Genomic DNA, 27,093 nt, shown 5'->3' on the forward strand with positions numbered 1-27,093 from the left:
CTACAACTCCCAGCGGCCAGCACGCCCCGCGCATGCTCGATGTCGCCAGGGCGGTAACCATAGTGACGGGGCCTCCGGAGCCTGAGGTAAAATTAAAAATTATATATATTCCGTCAAATCGGCCGCATTGCCCTGCGAATCACCTGGCGGTGGGTTAAGGGCGGTGCGGAGGGTTGGGGGTGGTGGGGGTCGAGGTCTGAGGCCCCGGCCTTGTCCCGGAGCGAAGCCTGAAGCCTCGGGCCTGGGCCCGGAACTGAATCTAAAGCCTCAGCTCTGAGCCCGGGTCTCAGTCGAGGATTCGCCGCTGTTTTGTTTTTAAGGCGATTGAATTGTTATTTCCGGGGCGAGAGGGCTAACTGAGGCTAAGCCCCGCCCGCACAGCAAGATCCCACAGACCGGGGGTGGAGGCCTCAGGCCCGGGGTCTCTTGCACAGGTACTTGGATAGGACAGGTTTGGAGGGACGTGGGCCAAACGCGGGCAGGTGGGACTGGTGTAGCATAGAAACATAGACAATAGGTGCAGGAGTAGGCCATTCGGCCCTTCGAGCCAGCACCATTCGCCATTCAATATGATCATGGCTGATTATCCAACTCAGTATCCCATCCCTGCCTTCTCTCCATACCCCCTGATCCCTTTAGCCAAAAGGGTCACATCTAACTCCCTCTTAAATGTAGCCAATGAACTGTCCTCAACTACCTTCTGTGGCAGAGAATTCCACAGATTCACCACTCTCTGTGTGTAGCTGGGACATGTTGGGCAAGTTGGGCCGAAGGGCCTGTTTCCACACTGTGTGACACTCATCTCTTGTGTCTCCATTTTCACCAATCCACTGCAAAGCTCATCCTTCTGCTTCCGCAGATGCTGACCGACCCGCAGAGCTCCGCCAGCACTTTCTTGTTTGGCCCAGATTCCAGCATCTACAGCCCTCCAAAGCCCTCCCCACTAATCCTAAAGGTACGGTTTTGACACCCCTATCATAAGGCAAGTTTCCCACTTTCCAAATGTTCTTAATATCTAATAGGGAGGTTTCACGGCAGTCGGGTCACGACCCATGACCCGTACTGTTGCTACGCTATGCCAAGTGGAGTACACGCGATGAACTGCAGGTAGGCACTGACCATTGTTTCCAGCGTAGCGGGCCCATTAAAACCCGCTGAAATTGTCAATTTTTGCGCTGTAAATAATTATGGAAATCGGGATAATTGTGAGAGACATTTAGCCTACTTCAGAATTCCAAAAGTGAGGAGAAATAACGGTAGATAGAAGCGAGAGCTGAAGGGACAACAACAGCCAGAGTGCTTGGCGAACATTGGCCATTTGCTCATTGCATTTCATCAACTAAGGCATTTTTTGTGTTTTTTATTGATTCCTTTGGCATCTAAAAAGTTTCAGAAGTGATAAATCTGGCTGTAAAATTTTAAAATCGCCCATGGTTCTCAAGTGGGGTTTTACATACAAAAAGAAAAACGCCTCTGAAGCGAAATTTACAACCAGATTTATCACTTCTGAGACTTTTTAGATACCGAAACTTCCGCCATTTCAGTAACCCCGACCCGAATCACGCTCAGTGTAATGAGCGTTGCGGGGAACATTTTATGTATTTTTAAATGTTTTAAATGTTTTTTTAAATTTTAGTTTTAAACGGCACATACCTTGTACAGGGAGGAACTGCAGATGCTGGTTTAAACCGAAGACAGACACAAAAGGCTGGAGTAAATCAGCGGATCAGGCAGCATCTCTGGAGAAAAGGACTAGGTGATATTTCGGGTCGGCTTTTTCGGTATGCTGTGTGTTGTGTGTTTGTGTGTTTGTTTGGTGGAGTCGGAGGGGAGAAGCGCCGGCAACAAGAGCGAGTGAACGCGCGGACAGACGGACGAAAGCAACGATCATAGAGCTGGCATAGGTGGACCCTTCTTCAGACTGACAGTCAAGGGAGATATAGGCATATCTTCCATTTATTTGTCCTTAGTACCGTCTATATCTCTTGCTCCTCTTTCCCCTGACTCAGTCTGAAGAAAGGTCTCGACCCGAGATGTCACCTACAAAGATCTTTGGTCACCTATTCTGTTCTATGATCGTTGCTTTTGCCCGTCTGTCCGCCAGTTCGCTCACTCTTGGTGCTGGCGCTTCTCCACTCAGACTCCGCCAAACAAACACACATACACACACACATACACACAGCATGTCCGGCAGATCAGTGCGGGCCGAGACCAGGAGCAGGGCGAAGGATGACATCAAACGGGTCATGGCAGCTATCGAAAAAGTACGGAAATGGTAAGGAGGAGTTGGTTTTTTTTAAACCCCGAAGGAAATAGATGTTTAACAAAAAAAGGGGAGGCCGGCGATCGCTCCGTTTCCGTGTCGGAGAGAGGGGGGTGGGGGGTGATGGTTTTAGTGGAGACGGGTCTCGATCCGAAATGTCACCTATTCCTTTTGTCCAGAAATGTCGCCTGACCCGCTGCATTTTGTGTATATCCTTTAATCTCTCAGCCTGATATAGCAGAATCGCCCTGAATTAGCTTGACGCCATGATGGAAGCCGGTTACGCAAATGGCGCTACGATTACCCATCATCTACTACGGCTTTTTAGCGGAGTGGACCATCTTGCTCGCTATAGGATCTTTGGATGGGACGTGTTGGTCCGTGTGGACAAGTTGAGCCGAAGGGCCTCTTTCCGTGGTGTGTGACCACCCTATCCTTGCTCTCATGACCATGTAATGAAGGCAAGCTTCCAACTCTTCATTCTGAAGGAAGAGCTCTGACGGATAGTGGAGTTAATGGGATGGCAGGACTTTCATATGAAGAAAGACTGGATAGACTTGGCTTGTACTCGCTAGAATTTAGAAGATTGAGGGGGAATCTTATAGAAACTAGACAGGCTAGATGCAGGAAGATTGTTCCCATGTTCGGGAAGTCCAGAACAAGGGGTCACAGTTTGAGGATAAGGGTGAAGTCTTTTAGGACCGAGATGAGAAAAAAAAATTCACACAGAGAGTGGTGAATCTGTGGAATTCTCTGCCACAGAGGGTGGTTGAGGCCAGTTCATTGGCTATATTTAAGAGGGAGTTAGATGTGGCCCTTGTGGCTAAGGGGATTAGGGGGTATGGAGGGAAGGCAGGTACAGGATACTAAATGTGGATGATCAGCCATGATCACATTGAATGGCGGTGCTAGCTCGAAGGGCTGAATGGCCAACTTCTGCACCTATATAATAAATAAAGAAATAAATAAATAGATGCTGGAATAGTTCAGCAGGACTGGCAGCATCCCTGGTGAGAAAGAATGGGTGGCGTTTTGGGTCGAGACCCTTCTTCTGACATCCAGAGATGCTGCCAGTCCCGCTGAGTTTTGTGTCTATCTTGGGAGCCCTCATCATGGCATCACGACAGATAGCACAATGGGCTAAGAGTTCGGCTGGCGACCGGAAGGTAGCCGGTTCAAATCCCGCTTGGAGTGCATACTGTCGTTGTGTCCTTGGGCAAGACACTTCACCCACCTTTGCCTGTAATGGAATGTAATTACGGCGGCAGGCGCGGGCACACCGCGACGCCCTGTGTCTCCCTTTCAAGGGAGATGCTAAAAATGCATTTCGTTGTCTCTGTACACTGTACACTGACAATGACAATAAATTGAATCATTTCATTTTTTTTTTTATCATTTCATTTCATTATCCACTTGCATTGCCACCTTCAAACATCCACAGACGTGTACGTCGACGTCCCTCTGGTACTCAACGCTCCCCAGGGCCCTGCCGTTCATGGTAGACTTCCAACCCCACTCATCCACACCTTGCACTTTCAGGAATAAATTGTTCCCCATTCTCCTGCCCCAACTGTGCAAACTTTGAGACAGGATTAAGAATCATTTGGTCATTCATCACAGGTCCTCCCTGCCCGTTCCACTCTAATCCTGTTTGGCCCACATTCTTCCTGTAAAATGTCTTTTAAAAGTTGTTACGGAACCTAGAAACATAGACAATAGGTGCAGGAGTCAGCCATTTGGACCTTCGAGCCAGCACCTCCATTTATTGTGATCATGGCTGATCATCCACAATCAGTAACCCATGCCTGCCTTCACCCCATATCCCTTGATTCCGCTAGCCCCTCGAGCTCTTTAAATTCATCCAGTGAATTGGCCTCCACTGCCTACAGTGGCAGAGAATTCCACAAATTCACAACTTTCTGAATGAAAAGGTTTTTCCTCGTCTCAGTATTAAATTGCCACCCCTTTATTCTTGGACTGTGGCCCCTGGTTCTGGACTCACCCAACATTGGGAACATTTTTCCTGCATCGAGCTTGTCCAGTCCTTTTATAATAATTGTATACATTTCTATAAGATGCCCCTCATCCTTCCAAATTTCAGTGAATACAAGCCCAACACAAGTACCTGCCTCACCTACCTGGTAGGTGTGTGGGACGAGCTGCCAGAGGAGGTATTTGAGGCAGGTACTATCACAATGTTCAAAATATATTTGGGCAGGTACTTGGATAGGAAAGCCTTAGAGGGATATGGGCCATGCATGGGGCTAGGGTAGATGGCCATGGGCAAGTTGGGCCAAAGAGCCTGTTTCCTCTCTGAGTGACTGTGAAATGTAACTTTTTTACAGTTTGGTCACAAATTAGTTTATTGTCACGTGTACCGAGACTTTGCATGTAATAATTTGCAATAATTTGCATGTTTATTTATTAATTCTGTTTCTAACCATGGAAGAGTTGGATTTAGCTCTTCAGGACTAAAGGAATCAAGGGATACGGGGTAGATAAAAATGCTGGGGAAACTCAGCGGGTGAGGCAGCATCTATAGAGCGAAGGAATAGGTGATGATTCGGGTTGAGACGTCTGAAGAAGGGTCTCAACCCGAAACGTCACCTATTCCTTCGCTCCATAGATGCTGCCTCACCCACTGAGTTTCTCCAGCATTTTTATCAACCTTCGATTTTTCCAGCATCTGCAGTTCCTTCTTAATCAAGGGATATGTGGTACTGATTGTGGATGATCGGCGATGATCATATTGAATGGCGGTGCTGGCTCGAAGGGCCGAATGGCCTACTCCTGCACCCTATGTTCCATCACCATCCTATCTTCTCTTCTTCGTGCAGGGTTGAGTATGGCGACTGACAGCCTCTCCAGTGCCTTCACTTTGTTTGAGAGCATCCAGCCTGGTCCCGTGTACCGCATCCCCTCTCTCCTCTACCTCAACAGCCACCAGGTCTTCCTGGCGTTTGCAGAGAAACGAACATCATCCTCCGATGTGGACGCCAAGATTCTGGTTTTACGGAGAGGGAAGTTTCAAGATGGATCTGTGGAGGTTGGTTTTGATTGATTGATTGATTGTCAGATACAGCACGGAAACAGAGCCTTCGGCACACCGAATCTACGCCGACCATCGATCGCCCCGATCGCACTAGTTATATGTTATCCCACTTTCTCGTCCACATCCGAGATAGCGCCCAAACCAAGCGACTCTCAGTGTGCTGGTCAACATACAAGTCATGTTGTCACTTGCGGCCGGAGAACCAAGGCAAATTCCTTGTATGTGAATACTTGGCCAATAAACTTCATATTCATTCATTCATTATAATCGCTCCACTCTTTAAAAACTTTACTTCAACAATATAGAAACATAGAAAATAGGCGCAGGAGGAGGCCATTTGGCCCTTCGAGCCAGCACCGCCATTCATAGAAACATAGAAAATAGGTGCAGGAGGAGGCCATTCAGCCCTTCGAGTCTGCACCGCCATTCATGTGATCATGCCTGATCGTCCCCTATCAATAACCCGTGCCTGTCTTCTCCCCATATCCCTTGACTGCACTAGCCCCTAGAGCTCTATCTAACTCTCTCTTAAATCCATCCAGTGATTTGGCCTCCACTGCCGTTCTGTGGCAGGGAATTCCATAAATTCACAACTCTCTGGGTGAAAACGGTTTTTCACACCTCAGTCTTAAATGACCTCCCCTTTATTCGAAGACTGTGGCCCCTGGTTCTGGACTCGCCCAACATTGGGAACATTTTTCCTGCGTCTAGCTTGTCCAGTCGTTTTATAATTTTATATGTTTCTATAAGATTTCCCCTCATCCTTCTAAACTCCAGTGAATACAAGCCTAGCCTTTTCAATCTTTCCTCATATGACAGTCCCACCATCCCAGGGATCAATCTCGTGAACTTACGCTGCACTGCCTCAAAACTGTACACAATACTCCAGATGTGGTCTCACCGGAGCCCTATACAACTGCAGAAGAACCTCTTTACTCCTATACTGAAATCCTCTTGTTATGAAGGCCAACATTCCATTAGCTTTCTTCACTGCCTGCTGTACCTGCACGCCAACTTTCAGTGACCGGCTGTACAAGGACACCCAGGGCACACTGCACCTCGCCCTTACCTAACCTAACCCCAAACTCTTTGAATAATCTGCCCCCTTGTTTTTGCCACCAAAGTGGATAACCTCCACATTTATCTATATTATACTGCATCTGCCACGCATCTGCCCACTCACTCAACCTTTCCAGGTCACCCTGCAACCTCCTAACATCCTCTGCACAGTTCACACTGCCACCCAGCAATGTGTGTTTTCATGGCTGATCATCTAAAATCGGTAATGTTTTAGATGTTTTCTGTTTAGTCATTCGTAACTTCTTTCGCCCTAGAGCTAAATTTTACTCTCTCTTGTTACACCATATGGCAAAGACAATAGTAGGCCATTCGGCCCTTCGAGCAATAAACTTATTTTCTTGAGATAATGGCTGATCATCCCCAATCAGTACCCGTTCCCTGCTTCCTGCCACCAAAGTGGATAACCTCACATTTATCTTTAAGTGCCCTATATCTAGCTCCCTCTGGAAAGTATCCAGAGAACTGGACTCCACCACCCTCTGTACATTGAAAATGATCACCAATGCATCCACGATTTCTCTACTGATTTATCTGCCTTCAGTCCCAACAGTTTACCTGACACAATTTCCTGACTAATGTGAATTCCCTTCAGTTCCTCCCTCCCACTAGATCCTCGGTCCCCTGGTATTTCTGGGAGATTGTTTGTGTCTTCCTTAGTGAAGACAGAACCAAAGCACTTGTCCTGCCATTTCCTTGTTTCCCATTATAAATTCACCTCTCTCTGATTGTAAGGGACCTAGATTTGTCTTCACTAGTCATTTCCTTTAAACATATGGAAAGAAGCTTTTACAGTCAGTTTTTATATTCCCAGCAATCTTTCTTTCGTGACTAAACGTTATTCCTGTACATTGTAAATGGCTCGATTGTAATCACGTATTAGACAATAGGTGCAGTAGGCCATTCGGCCCTTCGAGCCATTCAATGTGATCATGGCTGATCATCCCCAATCAGTACCCCGTTCCTGCCTTCTCCCCATATCCCCTGACTCTGCTATCTTTAAGAGCCCTATCTAGCTCTCTCTTCAAAGTATCCAGAGAACCGGCCTCCACCGCCATCTGAGGCAGAGAATTCCACAGACTCACAACTCTCTGTGAGGAAAAAGTGTTTCCTCGTCTCCGTACATGTGACACTGTACCTGGGTACACGTGACAATAAACGAAACTGAATCGATGGTCTGAGCTGCATGTACTTATAGGTACATGTGACTATAAAAAGTAATTGAATGAATCATTGTGGCCTCTGTTCTCCACGCTGTATTGTGGCAGCGGAGAAGACAGGAGAATGGGGTTAGGAGGGAGAGATAGATCAGCCATGATTGAATGGCGGAGTAGACTTGATGGGCCGAATGGCCTAATGCTGTGCTCCTATTATTTCTGACCTGTTGTTTCCCATTCACAGTGGGACGAGTCAGTGGAGCTGAGTACTGCTGTGAAGAGCGGTTACCGTTCGATGAATCCTTGCCCTGTGTACGAGCGGATGAAGCAAGTGGTCTACCTCTTCTTTAACTGCGTGGAGGAGGGGGTGAACGAGTGCAGCCAGGTGCTGTGGGGCAGGAACGCGGCCAGGCTGTGCTACGTGACGAGCCAGGACGCGGGGCTCACCTGGGGCCAGGTGACCGACCTGACGGAGAGTGTGATCGGCGAGGAGGTGCGGCATTGGGGCACCTTCTCCGTCAGCCCCGGCCACGGCATCCAGCGGGTGTGCGGCACGCTGATAGTGCCAGCCTACGCCTACATCATCCGCAATCGGTGCTGCCTGATACCGCCCGGCTTCTTCACCAAACCCCGCACCTTTTACCTGTACAGCGAGGACGGAGGTGAGCGCTGGAGTGTGGGCGAGCCAGTATCGCGGTGCGGGACCGGGGAGAGCGAGATGGCGGAGATCACCGTGTCGTACGGTAACCGGGTGCTGTACTGTAACGCTCGGACCGTCGGCAGGCCCCTGTCGTGCCGCCGCCCGTCGCGAGTGGAAGCGGTCAGTTTGGAGCCCGGGCGATTCGAGATCGTTCACTCGGCCCGGCAGCTGCCCGAGAGCGACAGCGGCTGCCAGGGCAGTGTGCTCAGCTTCAGCTGCCCCGCCAGCGACCGGCTCTCCTGGCTCCTGTACGCCCACCCCGTCGGCAGCGGCAAGGACCGGTGGTGGAGACACTGCCGTAACCGCACCAACCTGGCCTTTTACCTGAACCGCAGGCCCCTGGAGCAGCGCCACTGGGAGGGGCCCTGGGTAGTCCAGCCGGGGCCCAGCGGCTACTCAGACCTGGCCTACCTGGACCAGGCATCAACCTTCGCCTGCCTGCATGAGTGCGGTGATCGGCAACCCAACGAGAGGATCGACTTCCGTCTCTTCAGCATCGACGACGTGCTGAGGAACATCTAGCAGCGAGGCCGAGGGGTGGCAACATCATTGAAACATAGACAATAGGTGCAGGAGGAAGCCATCAAGGCAGCACCGCCATTCAATGTGATCATGACTGATCATCCCCAATCAATACCCCGTTCCTGCCTTCTTCCCATATCCCTTGATTCCGTTAGTCCCAAGTGCTAAATATAACTCTCTCTTGAAAACATGCAGAGAATTGGCCTCCACTGCCTTCTGTGGCATGGAATTCCACAGATTCACAACTCTCTGGGTGAAAAAGCTTTTCCTCATCTCAGTCCTAAATGGCCAACCCCTTATTCTGAAACTGTGACCCCTGGTTCTGGACTCCCCCAATATCGGGAACATATTTCCTGCATCTAGCCTGTCCATTCACTTAAGAATTTTATATGTTTCTATAAGATCCTCTCTCAACGACTTCTCTTCTTTGAGGGTGCTGACACTGTGGAGTTTGCACGTTCTCCCTATAATGCGGTTGATTCCCCCCCTGTGCGCATACACCCCACCCCCCCCAACCACTCACTATTTAGTTTAGTTTAGAGATACAGAGCGGAAACAGACCCTTCAGCCCACCGAGTCCACGACGACCTGTGATCCCCTGCATAGTAACACCAACCTACACAACAACAATCTTTACCAGAGACAATTAACCTACAAACCTGTATGTCTTGCTATTGAGGGAGTGCAGCGTAGGTTCACCAGGTTAATTCCCAGGATGGCGAGACTGACGTATGATGATATGATATGGCTGGGCTTATATTCATTGGAATTTAGAAGGATGAGAGGAGATCTTATGGAAATATAAAATTTTTAAGGGATTGGACAGGCTAGATGCAGGAAACATGTCCCGCCTCCCGATGTTGAGGGAGTCCAGAACCAGGGGTCACAGTTTAAGAATTAGGGGTCGGCCATTTAGGACTGAGTTGAGAAAAAACATTTTCACCCAGAGAGTTGTGAATCTGTGGAATTCTCTGCCACAGAATGCAGTGGAGGCCAATTCACTGGATGTATTCATGAGAGTTAGATTTAGCTCTTAGGGCTAAAGGAATCAAAGGATATGGGGGAAAAAGCTGGAACGGGGTACTGATTTTGGATCAGCCATGATCATATTGAATGGCGGTGCTGGCTCGAAGGGTCAAATAGCCTACTCCTGCACTTACTTTCTCTGTTTCTGTGTGTTTGGAGTGTGGGAGGAAACCGGAGCACCCGGAGAAAACCCACTTAGATCACGGGGAGAACGTACAAACTCCGGACAGGCAGCATCCGGAGGCAGCAGCTCTACCAACTGCACCACCGTGCCGCCCTAGTGACTACGGTCACTCCTGCAGCTGGAAATTACCCCTGCTAACGAGCATACATGTAGCATGCCTGCACGTGTAACACGTATATACACGCATGCCACACACCCACCACGCATGATGCAGTCCCGTATACACACCCCCTTTCCCCACACAGATTAACTTTTAATTTCATAACCTGTAGACAATTCCAATTTTCAGTTTAGTTTATTGCCACGTGTACCGTGGTACAGTGAAAAGCTTTTGTTGCGTGCTAACCAGTCAGCGGAAAGACAATACACGATTACAATCGAGCCGTCCACAGTCTACAGGTAATAACATTTAGTGCCAGGTAAAGCCAGATCAAAGATAGTCCGAGGGTCACCAATGAGGTAGATAGTAGTTCAGGACTGCTCTCTAGTTGTGGTGGGATGGTTCAGTTGCCACAGACGGCTGTGGAGGCCAAGTCAGTGGATATTTTTAAGGTGGAGATAGATAGATTCTTGATTGGTGCGGGTGTCAGGGGTTATGGGGAGAAGGCAGGAGAATGGGGTTAGGAGGGAGAGATAAATCTGCCATGATTGAATGGTGGAGTAGACTTGATGGGCCGAATGGCCGAATTCTGGTCCTGTGGCCGATGAAGTTAGGACCTTCACTGTGAACGGCAGGCCTCTGGGGAGTGTTGTACAGCAGAGGGATCTAGAAATGCAGGGACTTAGTTCCTTGAAAGTGGCATGGCAGGAAGAGAGGGGTTTGGGTATCTTTGGCCTTCATCAGTGAGGATGTTGACTGGAGGAGTTGGGATGTTATTACACGATTGTACAAATGATGGTGAGACTGCTGTTGTTTTACTATAGTAGTTTTTATAACTATCTACAATAGTTTATTTACAGGTACAAAGTGGCAGAGAAAATGCCGCTCTCAGGAGATAGGTATCTTAAATAAGGAATATACATGACAGTATCAAAGCAAAACCTTCTAACTTTCATCCAGGAAGCACTCAAGCCGTACGGGTGTCTGGGGTTATGGGGAGAAGGCAGGAGAATGGGGTTAGGAGGGAGAGATAGATCAGCCATGATTGAATGGCGGAGTAGACTTGATGGGCCGAATGGCCTAATTTTGCTCCCATTACTAATGACCTTAAGCCCCTGTGGTGCCCAGTGGGGCAGGGGGAGGTGGAAGTCAGCTGTAGGCCCCATGTTCTCTCACACTGCCAAGCCAGCTAGTATTTGCGTCGTTCTCAGGGAGACTCCATCACTGGATCATCCCTGAAGCTGCTTCACGGTTATCACAGACCAGTTTACATTGCCAGAGACATTATTCCATGCACTCCAGTATAAATAAATATCAACTATTTATCAATGAAACCGTTTGCTTGACATCTTCTCACGCGGAGTTAAGACAGAAAAAGCCGGAGTAACTCAGCGGGACAGGCGGCATCTCTGGAGAGAAGGAATGGGTGACGTTTCAGGTCGAGATCCTTCATCAGATTGCTGACCCGAAATGTCACCCATTCCTTTTCTCCAGAGATGCTGTCTGACCCGTGGAGTTACACCAGTTTTTTGTGTCTATCTTCGGTTTTAACCAGTTTATTTGTGTCTATCTTCAGTTAAACCAGCATCTGCAGTTCCTTCTGTGGCCAGGTTCAGCTTCAACTCTATCATCAAGTTTGCTGATGACACTGTGGTGGTGGGCCTGATCTCAGATAACGATGAGAAGGCCTACCGGGAGGAGGTGGCTGATCTAGCACTCTGGTGTCAGGACAACAGCCTCCTCTTTAATATCATAAAACTAAGGAGCTGATTGTGGACTTTAGAAGGGCACAACATCCGAGGACGTACACACCACTGGAGATAAATGGGGATACTGTGGACAGGGTGAGCTTTAAATATCTGAGAGTCCACATCACAGAGGATCTGACATGGACAACACACACTGCCGCACTGGTGAGTAAGGCAAGGCAGCGCCTTTACCACCTCAGGCAGCTGAGGAAATTCAGTCTCTCTGAGGATCCTTCAATCCTTCTACTCTGGGGCTGTAGAAAGCATCTTGTCCGGCAACATCACAATCTGGTTGGGGAACAGCTCTGCCCAGGACAGGAAGGCTCTGCAGAGAGTAGTGCGTTCAGCCGAACGCACCATGGGAACTACACTCACCCCCCTGCAGGACCTATACACCAGGAGGTGCAGATCCAGAGCCAGCAACATTATGGGGGACCCCTACCCCCCCAGCAACGGACTGTTCCAGCTGCTTCGGTCAGGCAAACGCCTCCACTGTCACGCTGTGAGAACAGAGAGGATGAGACGGAGTTTCTTCCCACAGGCCATCAGGACTGTAAACTCTGATCTCACCAGGGACTAATTTACTGTTGTGTTGTGTCTTTTTTAAATTGCTGGGGTTTTTTTCTAAAATGTAAATACTGATTCTGTTCATTGTTTTGCACAATCCCGCAGGCATTGCCACTTTCATTTCACTGCACATCTTGTATGGGTATGTGACAAATAAACTTGACTTGAGGTCCTCCAAATTTCACCCAGCGTTTAGTTTAGATTAGAGATACAGCGCGGAAACAGGCGCTTCAGCCCAGCGAGTCCGCATCGACCAGCGATCCCCGCACATTAACATCACACACTAGGGATAACTTTACAAATTTACATTTATACAAGTTTACCAAGCCAATTAACCTACAAAGGTGTAAGTGTTTGGAGAGTTCTGCAGCAGGCACAATAACGTTCACAAGACACCTGGATGTGGAGACGGGGTATGGGTCAAACTATCGTGAATGGGGCACCTTAGGTCAGCAGAGATGAGTTGGGCCGAAGGGTCTGTTTCCATGCTGTATGAGAGTGAATCACATCTCAATGGCCCTCAGGTGGTGTGGCCAGGCCAGGTCGCTCCTGTCCTATAGGACGGACAGGTTTCGAGGGATATGGGCCAAATGCAGACAGGTGGGACGAGTGTAGATGGGGCAAGTTGGGTCGAACGGCCTGTTTCCGTGCTGAGTGACTCTACGATTGCAGATGGTCCCACGGACCTGCGACCCGCAATGACCCCCTGCCGTCGGGGTCAGAACCTTGTGACCCCTGCCTGGGGTCACGACCCTCCCAATTGCCTGGGCTCACGCCCCACGACCCCCCCCTCTGCCTAGGGTCACGCCCCACGACCCCCTGCCCACCCCCACAGGTGGAGGGAGCCGTCGGTGGCGGCGGAGAGCAGCGCCCGCTGATGCCCAGGGACCCAGGTGTGGGCGGTGACCAGCGGCTGCTCTGACCCGGTCCCCAGCCCGTGGCCCCGGTGGACGATCACCGGCTCGGCCCGCACCGGGCTCTCAGACCAGCGGGCGGCGTTGTACACCCGCACTGAACCGTCAAACCCTGGGGGGGGGGGAGAGAGAGAGAGGAGGTCAAACGCACACACGAGTGTCATCTAGCACCCAACTCCCCACCCATCCAACCCAACTCCCCACCCCAGCACCCAACTCCCCAGCACCCAACTCCCCACCCCAGCACCCAACCCCCCCCCCCCCCCACAGCACCCAACTCCCCACCCCCCCCAACCCCCACCCACCCCCCCCCCCCCCACCCCCACACCCCACCCCCAACCCCCACCCCAGCACCCAACCCCCCACCCAGCTCCCCACCCCCCCACCCAACCCCCCACCCCAGCACCCAACCCCCCACCCCAGCACCCAACCCCCCCACCCCAGCACCCAACCCCCCACCCAACTCCCCACCCCAGCACCCAACTCCCCACCCCAGCACCCAACTCCCCCACCCCAGCACCCAACCCCCCACCCCAGCACCCACCCCCCCCCAACCCCCCACCCAACCTCCCCACCCCCAGCACCCAACCCCCCACCCCAGCACCCAACTCCCCACCCCAGCACCCAACTCCCCACCCCAGCACCCAACCCCCCACCAACCCCCCACCCAGCACCCAACTCCCCACCCCAGCACCCCAACTCCCCACCCCCAGCACCCAACTCCCCACCCCAGCACCCAACCCCCCACCCCAGCACCCACCCCCCCACCCAACCCCCCACCCACCCCCCCAGCACCCAACCCCCCACCCCAGCACCCAACTCCACCCCAGCACCGCCATTCATTGTGATCATGGCTGATCGTCCCCAATCAATAACCCGTGCCTGCCTTCTCCCCATATCTCTTGATTCCGCTAGCCCCTAGAGCTCTATCTAACTCACTAAATTCATCCAGTGAATTGGCCTCCACTGCCCTCTGTGGCAGAGAATTCCACAAATTCACAACTCTCTGGGTGACATTTTTTTTCTCATCTCAGTTTTAAACGGCCTCCCCTTTATTCTAAAACTGGCCCCTGGTTCTTGACTCCCTCAACATTGGGAACATTTTCCCTGCATCTAGCCTGTCCAGTCCTTTTATCATTTTATATGCTTCTACAAGATCGCCCCTCATCCTTCTAAATTTCAATGAATACAAGCCCAGTCTTTCCATTCTTTCCTCATATGCCAGTCCCACCATCCCAGGGATCAATCTCGTGAACCTACGCAGCACTCCCTCAATAGCAAGGATGTCCTTCCTCAAATTAGGAGACCAAAACTGCACACAATACTCCAGATGTGGTCTCACCAGGACCCTGTACATCTGCAGAAGGACCTCTTTACTCCTATACTCAAATCCTCTTGTTATGAAGGCCAACTTGCCATTAGCTTTCTTCACTGCCTGCTGTACCTGCATGTTTACTTTCAGTGGCTGGTGTACAAGGACAACCAGGTCTCGTTGCACTTCCATTTTTCCTAATCTGACACCATTCAGATAATAATCTGCTTCCTTGTTCTTGCCACCAAAGTGGATAACCTCACATCTACATTATACTGCATCGGCCATGCATCTGCCCACTCACCCAACCTGTCCAAGTCACCCTGCAATCCCCTAGCATCCTCTTCGCAGTTCACACTGTCACCCATCTTTGTGTCGTCTGCAAATTTGTCAGTGTTACTTTAATTCCATCATCTAAATCATTAATATATATTGTAAATAGTTGCGGCCCCAGCACCGAGTCTTGCGGCACTCCACTCGCCACTGCCTGCAATTCTGACAGGGATCCGTTTATTCCTACTCTTTGTTTCCTGTCTGCCAATCAATTCTCTCTCCATGTCAACACCCTACCCCCAATACAATGTGCTCTGATTGTGCCCACTGATCTCCTGTGCGGGACCTTATCAAAGGCTTTCTGAAAGTCCAGATACACTACATCCACTGGCTCTCCTTCATCCAATTTACTTGCCACAACCGAAGATCTGAGAGAAAACTCACGCAGGTCACGGGGAGCACGCACAAACTCCGCATAGACAGCACCCGTGGTCAATATCTCTGGCGCTGTGAGGCAGCAACTCTACCCGCTGCGCCACCGTGGCGCCCTTAATTCCATTGATCCTGGAATTCTTTGCCACAGAAGGCTGTGGAGGCCAAGCAATCAATATTTTTAAGGCAGAGTTCGATAGATTCTTGATTTGTACGGGTGTCAGGGGTTATGGGGAGAAGGCAGGAGAATGGGATTAGGAGGGAGAGATAGATCAACCATGATTGAATGGGTGAGTAGACTCGATGGGGCCGAATGGCCTAATTCTACTATGCCTTATGACCAGCTCAGTATTTTGCCGCAGTTTCTGACTTCCCGCATGCCCGCCCGCAGCCCGCGTACCTGAGACAGCCAGGTGGTGGCGCAGGTGAGGTGCCCAGGTGAGGCAGAGGTGGTCAGTGTTGTCCGGTGTCTGGGTAATGTCCATCTGTGCCCGTGCCAGGGCGGTACTGAGATCCCGGCGGTCAGTCAGCACCAGCTGCCCGCTGGACGAGAGCCTGGCCACCGCCGTGCCGCCGGGCTCCAGCGCCATGGTCCAGTGGCCAGCGCCCGCGGCCGGGCTGGGGGGACTGGTCAGTGCCGGGCACTGCCGGGTATCGCCGATGCCCAGCCGCCCGCTCTCCGTACACAACAGGAAGGTGCAGCTGTCCAGTAACGCCAGCCCGCTGACCGATTCACCGGCGTCCAGCCCTGCGGGAGCGGCAGCACCCAGTTAGATGGCAGTGCCAGCGGCCAGAGGTACTGACCCTCTTCTTGCGAACTCCCCCACTCCCAGCCCGCTGACCCCTTCCCCATCATCAAGCCCCATGGGAGGGGCAGCGGCCAGAGACACTGACCCCCTCCTCCAGAACTCCAAACCCCCTCCCGACCATCACACTCCCAGCCTGCTGACCCCTCCTCATCACCTGGCCATGCAGGAGGGGTAGAGTCCATTAGACGGCAACACCAGCGGCCAGAGATGCTGACACATCCAGTTTTTATTTTTAACCAAAAATAATTGTAATCAATTATTCACAAAAATGATATGTCCGATACAAAACAGACCCACGTCTGTAAAACAAATATTCCTAAATTCTGAATATGAAACAACTATTTCCCCATCCTTATCGAGGATGACTCAGCAGTCCCGGAAATCCCCAGGGTGCCCGTAGACAGCGCCTAGTCCCTCTCTAAACCCACCAGGGCACGGACATAACCCCAGAAAAGGGGCCCTCTTCCGCCTGGCATCGTGACTCGCGGATGGCCAGCTAGTGTCCTGCACTGTGGGAGCGGCAGTGTCCAGTCAGATGGCAATGCCGCTGGTCAGAGGAGACACTTCCCCCCACCACCCCCCCCCCCCCCCCCCCCCCTCTGGAAACTGCCAAGAGACACAGACCCGGCCACATTTTACCCCCACCCCCCCTCCCTCCGTACCCTCTCCCAACTGACTCCCCCTGGGCCAAACACACAGCGCTGGAGTAACTTAGCAGGTCGGGCAGCGTCTGTGGAAGGAATGGACAGGCGACGTTTCCGGTCTCAGACCGATGGAGTGGGAAGCTGGGAACGAGAGGTGGTGGACAGGACAAAGTCTGGCGAGTGATAGGTGGATGCAGGGGTGCTTGCCGGATGGGTGAATCCCAACAAAACGTTGTCTGTCCATTCCCTCCACAAACGCTGCCTGACCCGCTGAGTTCCTCCAGCACTCTGTGCTTTGCTCAGCACTGCGGCAGCTGCAGTTCCTCGTGACCTCAGAGTGGCCTTGGGTCTCTCAGCAGCTCCTTCCGGCAGGGTGCGAGGAGCCTGCCCTCCCTCCCTCCGTCCCTTCTGCCCTCCCTCATTCCCTCTCCCCCCCCCCCCCCCCCCGGCGGTGAGGAGGCTGACCTACCTGTGGGGGCGGCGGTGGTCAGCTCGGTCCGTGTGTGGAGGTCCAGCAGGGACAGGTCAGTGACGGTGGATCCGTGCAGGACGCGGGGGGAAGGTGGGCCGGTGACGGAGAGCCTGGACCATCCGCTGCCTGCAGGACCGGTCAGCGGCCACGAGCTCTGCAGCCGCACGCTGTCTGCGGGGAGAGAACGGCGGCTTCAGCGACACTGCCAGCAAAACCGCACGGCACAAGCCCAGGCCCTTCAGCCCACTGCGCCCCTGCTAGCCATTTCCGAGAGACTTCGTGAACAATCCGAGGCCCTTCGGCCCACTGCACCCGTACTAGCCAATCAGAGACGGGCACAAACCAAGGCCCATTAGCCCACTTTGGCCATACTAGCCATCTTAGAATAAAGGGGAGACCATTTAAGACTGAGGTGAGAATAAACCTTTTCACCCAGAGAGTTGTGAATTTATGGAATTCCCTGCCACAGAGGGTAGTGGAGGCCGTCACTGGATGGATTTAAGAGAGAGTTAGATAGAGCTCTAGGGGCCAGTGGAGTCGAGGGATATGGGGAGAAGGCAGGCACGGGTTATCGATAGGAGACGATCAGCCATGATCACAATGAATGGCGGTGCTGGCTCGAAGGGCCGAATGACCTCCTCCTGCACACATTTTCTATGTTTCTAAGTAGCCCAGGCCCTTCAGCCCACTGCGCCCCTGCTAGCCATTTCAGATAGACCTCGCGCACAAACCGAGGCCCATTCGGCCCACAGTCTGATCTAAGCCCATTCAGAGACATGAACAAACCAAGGCACTTTGACCCATTTTGCTCATACTAGCCCTTTCAGAGACTCAGACTCAGCCCTTCAGCTCACTGTTCCCTTACTAGCCTTTTCAGAGAAACCTTAGTCTTCATCAACCTACCCTCTGCTGCCCAACCACTGCACCCCCTCCAGCTTAGCTACATCATCTACACCTGGCCCTCAGGCTTCTAGTTTACTTTAGAGTTACTATGCAGAAACAGGCCCTTCTGCCCATCTACTCTGTGCCAACCATCAATCAACCGCACACCAGTTCCAAAGATAGACACAACATGCTGGAGTAGCTCAGCGGGACAGGCAGCATCTCTGGAGTGAAGGAATGGGTAATGTTTTGGGTTGGACTCTTCTCCAGACCACCCATTCCTTCTCTCCAGAGATGCTGTCTGTCCCGCTGAGTTACTCCAGCTTTTTGTGTCTACACTTTAAACCAGCATCTGCAGTTCCTTCCTACACATCCAGTGCATTAGTTCCACCCTACACACTTTACCGGGACAATTTACAGAAGCCAATTGACTTTTTTGAGAAACATTTTTTTACATAGAGAGTGGTGAATCTGTGGAACTCTCTGCCACAGAAAGTAGTCGATGCCAGTTCATCGGCTATATTTAAGAGGGAGTTAGATGTAGCCCTTGTGGCTAAAGGGATCAGGGGGTATGGAGAGAAGGCAGGTACAGGATACTGAGTTGGATGATCAGCCATGATCATATTGAATGACGGTGCAGGCTCCAAGGGCCGAATGGCCTACTCCTGCACCTATTTTCTATATTTCTATGACTTACAAACCTGCATGACTTTGGGAAGTGGGAGAAAGCCCACGCAGATCACGGGGAGAATGTACAAATTCCACACAGACAACACCCGTAGTGTGGATTGAACCCGGGTCTCTGGTGCTGTGAGGCAGCAACTCTACCCGCTGCGCCACCGTGCCGCCCATCAGCTCTTTCACCCCCCCTGTCCGACAGTCCGTTACCTCTCACTGTAGCTGAAACCCACTAATCCCGGCAACGTTCTGGTAAACCTCCTCTGCACCGTCTCCAAAGCCCCCACATAACATGGGGCCACTGTTTCAGAATAAGGAGTAAGCCATTTAGAACGGAGACGCAGAAACACTTTTACTCACAGAGTTGTGAGTCTGTGGAATTCTCTGCCTCAGAGGGCGGTGGAGGCCGGTTCTCTGGATACATTCAAGAGAGAGCTAGATAGGGCTCTTAAAGGTAGCGGAGTCAGGGGATAGGGGGAGAAGGCAGGAACGAGGTACTGATTGGGGATGATCAGCCATGATCACGTTGAATGGCGTGCTGGCTCGAAGGGCCGAATGGCCTACTCCTGCACCTGTTGTCTATTGTCTATCCTCCCTGTAATGGGGGTGCAGTTCCAGAACTCCACGCAATACTCCAAATACGGCCCGACCAACGTCCGACAGAGCTGCAAGGTCTGATACTCACCACTGTCGCCGGCGCCCAGCGTCCAGACCTGTAGCGAGGTATCGGGAGGACCACTGGTCACCAACAGGCTGTGGACACAGAGCTGGGGGTCAGTGGTCGGTCTAGTCCCACCAGCTCCCTCCACTCCCCTGTACCCACCTATCACTCCCCAGGCCTGATCCTCCAGCACTTTGTATTTATCTCAAGATTCCAGCATCTACATTCCTTGTCTCTGCAACACCCCCCCCCATCAACTAAACCCCCCCCCCCATCAACCAACCCCCAACTCTAGTCTCTGCTATTCACGTCTCTCTGGGGGGAGGGGGCTTGAGGAGGGGAGGGTTTACGTGGGAGAGAGTGAGAGAGAAGGAGAGTGACGGAGAAACGAGGGGAGGGGGGGGAGCAAGAGGGGATGGAGGGAGGAGAGAGAAGGGAAGGGAGGGAGGGGGGGAGGAGGGGGAGGGAGGAGAGAGGGGAGGAGGGGGATGGGAGAGAGGAGAGAGAAGGGAGGGGGAGGGGAGGAGGAGGAGGAGGAGGAGGGGAGGAGGGAGGAGAGGGGGGAGGGGAGGAGAGGAGAGAGAAGGGAGGGAGGGAGGAGGGGAGGTGTAGACTGACCTGGTCCCGGGCACATGTTTCAGCTGGTAGACGGGTCTGTGGGAAAAGCCGCCCTCCATCCACACGGAAATCACGGTCGGGGCAAAAGTCCCTGTGGGGAACGACAGCGGGCGGGGGGTCAGGGGAGAGTGGACCACCCACCCACTATACCCCTCCCTGCCCACACCCCCCACCCCTTCCCACACCCCCCACCCCCCACCCCCACCCCCCTCCCCCCCCACCCACACTCCCTCCCCACCCCCCATACCCCCCCTCCCCACCCCACAGCCACCCTTCCCTGCTCACACCCCGGTGAGCACCCTGAATCAATCACTGCTCTAGCACACAGAGCCAGGATCTATGCAAGCAGGCCGTTACTCCCATCTCTCCTGTACCTGCACCTCATTCATGTCCAGCTGGATATCCAGTTCATAAAGCCATGTTCATCAGAGATAGGAGCCGAATTAGGCCACTCTGCCCACCAAGTCTACTCTGCCATTCAATCATGGCTGATCATTCTCCTGCCTTCTCCCCCACAAGTTTAGTTTATTGTCACATGTATCGAGGTACAGTGAAAAGCTTTTGTTGCGTGCTAACCAGTCAGCGGAAAGACAATACATGAGTCCAATCGATCCATTTACAGTGTACAGATACATGATAAGGGAATACTGCATTTGGTTATCTCTGTACTGTACACTGCACAATGACAATAAAGTTTGAATCTGAATCTGAATCTGAATAACGTTTAGTGCAAGGTAAAGCCAGCAAAGTCTGATCAGGGGTAGTCCAGGGGTCTCCAAAGAAGTAGATAGTAGTGTGTCTATGTATCTATCCAAAAGCCTCTTAAACACCACTATCGTATCTGCCTCCACCACCACCCCTGGCAGCGCGTTCCAAGCACCCACCCTGCCCCGCACATCTCCTTTAAGCTTTGCCCTTCTCACCTTAAAGTTATGCCCCCTAGTGTTGGATGTTTCCACCCTGGGGAAATGTTTCTGACTTTGACCTTATCTGTGCCTCTGATTATTTTAAATACTTCCATCAGATCCCCTGTGACCTACCTACCTCTTGATAACCCTCGGACTATCTTAGATCGGACTTTACTGGCTTTCCTCTGCACTAAATGTTATTCCCTTATCATGTATCTGCACACTGTGGATAGACAATGGACAATAGACAATAGGTGCAGGAGTATGCTATTCAGCCTTTCGAGCCAGCACCGCCATTCACTGTTATCATGGCTGATCATCCCCAATCAGTACCCTGTTCCTGCCTTCTCCCCATATCCCCTGACTCCGCTACCTTTAAGAGCTCTATCTAGCATCCAGAGAATTCCACAGACTCACCACTCTGTGTGAAAAAGTGTTTCCTCTTCTCCGTTCTAAATGGCTTACCCCTTATTCTTAAACTGTGGCCCCTGGTTCTGGACTCCCCCAACATCGGGAACATGTTTCCTGCCTCTAACGTGTCCAAACCCTTAATAATCTTATATGTTTCAATAAGATCCCCTCTCATCTTTCTAAACTCCAGAGTATACAAGCCCAGCTGCTCCATTCTCTCAGCATATGACAGTCCACATGACGAGGAACTTTTTCACTCGGAAGGTGGTCCATATGGAGTTATAAAGCAGGGAAACTAGCAATGTATGAGGAGAGGTCGGACAGACTTGGATTGTTTTCTCTGGAGCGGTGGAGGTTGAGAATGAGTTTATCATGAGTATTCCTGGATACTTTCAAGAGAGAGCTAGATAGGGCTCTTAAAGATAGCGGAGTCAGGAGATATGGGGAGAAGGCAGGAATGGGGTACTGATTGTGGATGATCAGCCATGATCACATTGAATGGCGGTGCAGGTCAAGTCAAGAGTGTTTTATTGTCATGTGTACCAGATAGGACAATTAAATTCTTACTTGCTGCAGCACAACACAATATGAATGAATGAATAAGTTTATTGACCAAGTATTCACATACAAGGAATTTGCCTTGGTGTTCCGCCCACAATTGACAACATGACATATGGTGACAGTTAAGAATGATACATAAAACATTAAACATTAAACAATGTATAAACATAGTTACAAACGGAAGATAAAAGTTCAGTGTGTCTATTGACCATAGACTGTATGTACACAATAAATAATACACCCCTCAGTCTCCTATGCTCCAAAGGACAAAGTCGCAGCCTCTCCCTGTAAAAGCCCAGGTGATGTTTCATACCAGGTAAAGTCCAGGTGAATCTCTCCCGCACCCTCTCCAACTTAATGTCATCCTATCTGTACCTGGGTGAGCACAACTGCACAGAACGCTGCATGGATTTCTGGGATACGGAGTTTGCACTGGGCAAGGTGCAGTAATTATCCTGTGAACAAATTCAGACTTCACTGCCCCGAACTGTCAGATCTTTCAACGGATTCTGACATGGATCAGATGCAGGTAGACAAAAATGCTTGAGAAACTCAGCAGGTCAGACAGCATCTGTGGAGAACATGGATAGGTGACGTTTCACAGAGTGCTGGAGTAACTCGGGTCAGGCAGCATCTGTGGGGAACATGGATAGGTGACGTTTCACAGAGTGCTGGAGTAACTCAGTGGATCAGGCAGCATCTGTGGAGAACATGGATAGGTGACGTTTCACAGAGTGCTGGAGTAACTCAGCGGGTCAGGCAGCATCTGTGGAGAACATGGATAGGTGACGTTTCAGAGTGCTGGAGTATGCCAGCGGGTCAGGCAGCATCTGTGGAGAACATGGATAGGTGACGTTTCACAGAGTGCTGGAGTAACTCAGCGGGTCAGGCAACATCTCTGGAGAACATGGATAGGTTACGTTTCAGGTCAGGACCCTTCTTCAGATCTGACCTGAAACATCACCCATACTGACTCGTTGAATCGAAATGCTGACTCGAAGGGCTGAATGGCCTACTCCTGCACCTATTGTCTATTGTTTATGTCCTTTTTTCGTTTGATCCTGACTACGGGTGCTGTCTGTACGGAGTTTGCACATTCTCCCCGTGACCTGCATGGGTTTTCTCCGGGATCGTCGGTTTTCTCCCACACTCCAAAGACATGCAGGTTTGCAGGCTTGGTGTAAATATAAATTGTCCCCAGTGTGTGTGTAGGGTAGTGTTAATGTGTGGGGATCGCTGGTCGGTGCAGACTCGGTGGGCCGAAGGGCCTGTTTCCTCTCTGTATCTCTAAATTCTACACAACCCAATGTTTGACATCCCCCCCTGCATCACCGGCACTCTGACGGAGCAGGGGCCATACTCAGGCTCCGTTCTTGTTACCCTGTCCCGGGGAACTCACTCAGCTCACCTCACCTCACCTCACCTGCTTTTGTTTAGCCGAGAGTTTCTGGGGGAGAGCGAGCTGCAGAATTTCGTTCCTCCTTCCTGATCCGTAGCCAGCGACGCACACACCTGCCAGGCAGAGAGCGTTAGACCCAGGCTGCGGGAACCTACACGTTCACACAGCTTACGATACGATAGAACTTTATTCATCCCCGGAGGGAAACTGCCAACAGTCACAACACACAAGGGTACACAAAACCTTGAAATTAAAATCAAATTAAAAGTGAACATGTACACTTCAAACATAGAAACATAGATAGTTATAGGAGTAGAATTAGACCATTCGACCCATCAAGTCTATTCTACTATTCAATCATGGCTGATCTATCTCTCCCTCCTAACCCCATTCACCTGCCTTCTCCCCATAAACCCTGTACTAATCAAGAATCTGTCAATTTCCATCATAAATATCTACTGACTTGGCCTCCACAGCCTTCTGTGGCAATTTATTTCAGACATACAGTGCGGAAACAGGCCCTTCGGCCCACCGGGTCCGCGCCAACCAGCGATCCCCGCACATTAACACCATCCTACACCCACTAGGGACAATTTTTACATTTACACCAAGCCAATTAAAATACAAACCTGTACGTCTTTGGAGTGTGGGAGGAAACCGGAGATCTCGGAGAAAACCCACGCAGGTCACGGGGAGAACGTACAAACACCGTACAGACAGCACCCGTAGTCGGGATCGAACCCGGGTTTCTGGCGCTGCATTCGCTGTCAGGCAGCAACTCTACCGTTGCGCCACCGTGACCGCAATGAATTCCATATCTTCACCACCGTCTGACGGACTGTGGTGGTGCTGGCTCGACGGGCCGAATGGCCTCCTCCTGCACCTATTGTCTATTATCCTCCTCGTCTCCTCTCTAAAAGAACATCCTTTAATTCTGAGACTATGACCTCTCGTCTTAGACTCTCACTTGTGGAAACATCCACTCCACATCCACTCTCTCCAGGCCCAGATAACATTTAAAAAAAAAAAAAAATGTCAATTAATAACCTACCTGTCTTGTGAATCCACTCGAGGACCCGCGTCGCTTCCTGCAGTTCAAACACGTGGAGGTCGTCATAGCTGAAACGGAAGATGGTCAGTGAGCAGCGGGGAGGGGGATAGTTGTGCTCATGCAGGATGGCATTCTGCCCATCCACTCAGTACTAGCTCCTCCTTCCGCCTCTATCCTTCCTCTCACCCTCCTTCCATCTCTCCCTTTCTCCCTCCACCCCTTCCATCCCTACCCGTTCTCCCTGCTCCCCCATTCTGCCTCCCTCCATCCTCCTCTTAAAGATAGCGGAGTCAGGGGATATGGGGAGAAGGCAGGAATGGGGTACTGATTGGGGATGATCAGCCCCAATGGCGGTGTTGGCTCGAAGGGCCAATTTGCCTAGTCCTGCACCTATTGTCTATTGTCATCCTCTCCGTCCCCCTCCATCCTCTCCCTTCCACCCTCCATCCCCCCCTCCCCCCACCCCCCTCCCCCCTCCCCTTCCCCCTACTCCCTAGCTCCATTATCTCTCTCCTCCCCCCCCCCCCCCCTCCTCTATTTGGGTTCCACCCCTCCATTCCTCCTCCTCCCATCCGTCAACCCTCCTCCTCCCAACTCTACCTCCGCCTTCCATTCTTCCTCCATTATCCCCCCCCTCCTACACCCTACCCTACATCCTCTGACAGTAAGCATGCAGGTACAGCAGGCAGTGAAGAAAGCTAATAGCATGTTGGCCTTCATTGCGAGAGAATTTGAGTATACGAGGAAGGAGATCATACTGCAGTTGTACAGGGCCCTGGTGAGACCGCACCTGGAGTATTGTGTGCAATTTTGGTCTCCTTATTTGAGGAAGGACATTCTTGCTATTGAGGGAGTGCAGCATAGGTTTACAAGGTTAATTCCCAGGATGGCGGGACTGTCATATGAAGAAAGAATGGGTCGACTGGGCTTGTATTTACTGGCATTTAGAAGGATGAGAGGGATTCTTATATGAACATATAAAATGGTTAAAGGATTGGACACGCTAGAGGCAGGAAATATGTTCTCGATGTTGGGGAAGTCCAGAACCAGGGGTCACAGTTTAAGAATAAGGGGTCGGTCATTTCGGACTGAGATGAGGAAAAACATCTTCAGCCAGAGAGTTGCGAATCTGTGGAATTCTCTGCCACAGAAGGCAGTGGAGACCAATTCACTGGATGTTTTCAAGAGAGAGTTAGATTTACCTCTTAGGGCTAACGGAATCAAGGGATATGGGGGAAAAGCAGGAAAAAGGTACTGATTTTGGATGATCATGATCATATTGAATGGCCGTGCTGGTTCAAAGGGCCAAATGGCCTACTTTGGCACCTATTTACTACGTTTCTCCCCTCCTTCCCTCCCCCTACATTCCCATCATCTCCATCCCGCCTCTCACAATTCTCACTCAATTATCACTCCATCCTCCCAGCCTCCATTCTCTCTCTTCTTCCATCCTCCCCACCTTCTTCATTCTCTTCCTCCATCTATCCTCTACCCCCTCCTTCTAATCGCTTTTGCTCCCCAATCCCCTCCTCCTCCTGCTCCTTCCCCATCCTCCTCCCTCCATGTTCTGGACACCATGTTAAAGGAAAGATGTTGTCAAGCTGGAAAGGGTTCAGAAAAGATTTACAAGGATGTTGCCAGGTCTAGAAGGTGTGAGCTACAGGGTGAGGTTGAGCAGCCTGGGTCTCTATTCCATGGAGCGCAGGCGGATGAGGGGAGATCTTATATAAGTGTATAAAACCATGAGAGGAATAGATCGGGTAGACGCACAGAGTCTCTTGCCCAGAGTAGGGGAATCGAGTACCGGAGTACAAAGGTTCAAGGTGAAAGTGAAAAGATTATTTGTACACTGTGGACAGGTCTGATGAAGGGTTTCACCCCCGAAACGTCGCCCATTCCTTCTCCAGAGATGCTGCCTGTCCCGCTGAGTTACTCCAGAATTTTATGTGTATCTTCACTCTATGACTCCCTCTGAATACCCCCCCCCCACACACAAACCTATCTCCTACATAGAAACATAGAAGAAAAGGTGCAGGAGGAGGCCATTCGGCCCCTCGAGCCAGCACCGCCATTCACTGTGATCATGGCTGATCATCCACAACCAGTTCCTGCTTTCTCCCCATATCCCTTAATATATATCCAACTCTCTCTTGAACACATCCAGTGAATCTGCCTCCACTGCCTTCTGTGGCAGAGAATTCCACAGATTCACAACTATCTGGGTGTAAAAGTTTTTCCTCATCTCAAGTCAAGTCAAGTTTATTTGTCACATACACATACAAGATGTGCAGTGAAATGAAAGTGGCAATGCCTGCGGGATTGTGCAAAACTACAGAACAGAACAGAATCAGTATTTACAGGTTAGAAAATATATTTTTACAAAAGACACAACACAACAGTAAATGAGTCCCTGGTGAGATAAGAGTTCTCAGTCCTAAATGTCCGACCCCCTATTCTTAAACTGTGACCCCTGACATCCCCCCCCCCCCCCCCCCCCACTCTCCCTCCATCCTCTCACAGGCTCAGAGTCTCCACCATCCACGCCTCCCACTCGCTCTCCTCGGGCGCCGCCATCTTGCCGCGTCTCCCCGGCAACGCCGAGCTCCTCTTCCGGGTAGAGGTTCTCGTCACTTCCTTCCCACTGCTTACTCGGCTTTCACGCTCTGGCCAAT

The 27,093-nt window shown here is 51.2% G+C and overlaps 2 protein-coding genes across 5 annotated transcripts; one reads left to right on the forward strand and one right to left on the reverse strand.

The window, feature by feature from the left end:
- Positions 1 to 9,666, forward strand: LOC129698337 (sialidase-3-like). Of its 4 annotated transcripts, none has more exons than XM_055637423.1 (3): positions 1 to 86; positions 5,101 to 5,309; positions 7,794 to 9,666. In XM_055637423.1, the coding sequence occupies exons 2-3, from the start codon at positions 5,109 to 5,111 to the stop codon at positions 8,769 to 8,771; spliced, it is 1,179 nt and encodes a 392-aa protein (XP_055493398.1). In that variant the 5' UTR covers positions 1 to 86; positions 5,101 to 5,108; the 3' UTR covers positions 8,772 to 9,666. The 4 variants fall into 4 exon arrangements, with proteins under 4 accessions (XP_055493398.1, XP_055493400.1, XP_055493401.1 ...); XM_055637425.1 differs by lacking the exon at positions 1 to 86 and adding an exon at positions 226 to 434; XM_055637426.1 differs by lacking the exon at positions 1 to 86 and adding an exon at positions 450 to 955.
- A 599-nt stretch (positions 9,667 to 10,265) lies between these two features.
- On the reverse strand, positions 10,266 to 27,032 carry wdr73 (WD repeat domain 73). The gene is given in 9 exon segments (XM_055637428.1): positions 10,266 to 13,422; positions 15,728 to 16,075; positions 17,250 to 17,423; positions 19,498 to 19,565; positions 20,092 to 20,144; positions 20,146 to 20,182; positions 23,390 to 23,483; positions 24,422 to 24,489; positions 26,940 to 27,032. Coding segments are annotated over 9 exon segments (1,122 nt in total). The 5' UTR covers positions 26,996 to 27,032; the 3' UTR covers positions 10,266 to 13,198.
- Positions 27,033 to 27,093: the final 61 nt, after the last annotated feature.

Source organism: Leucoraja erinacea, chromosome 6 (genome assembly GCF_028641065.1).
Source record: "Leucoraja erinacea ecotype New England chromosome 6, Leri_hhj_1, whole genome shotgun sequence".
NCBI lineage: Eukaryota > Metazoa > Chordata > Chondrichthyes > Rajiformes > Rajidae > Leucoraja > Leucoraja erinaceus.

What these genes read in the sequence shown, in the direction of transcription:
- LOC129698337 (XM_055637423.1), top strand. Translation starts at nt 5,109, where the DNA reads ATGGCGACTGACAGCCTCTCCAGTGCCTTCACTTTGTTTGAGAGCATC. An exon ending in TTCAAGATGGATCTGTGGAG is followed by an intron (nt 5,310 to 7,793) that starts GTTGGTTTTGAT and finishes TCCCATTCACAG; the next exon opens with TGGGACGAGTCAGTGGAGCT.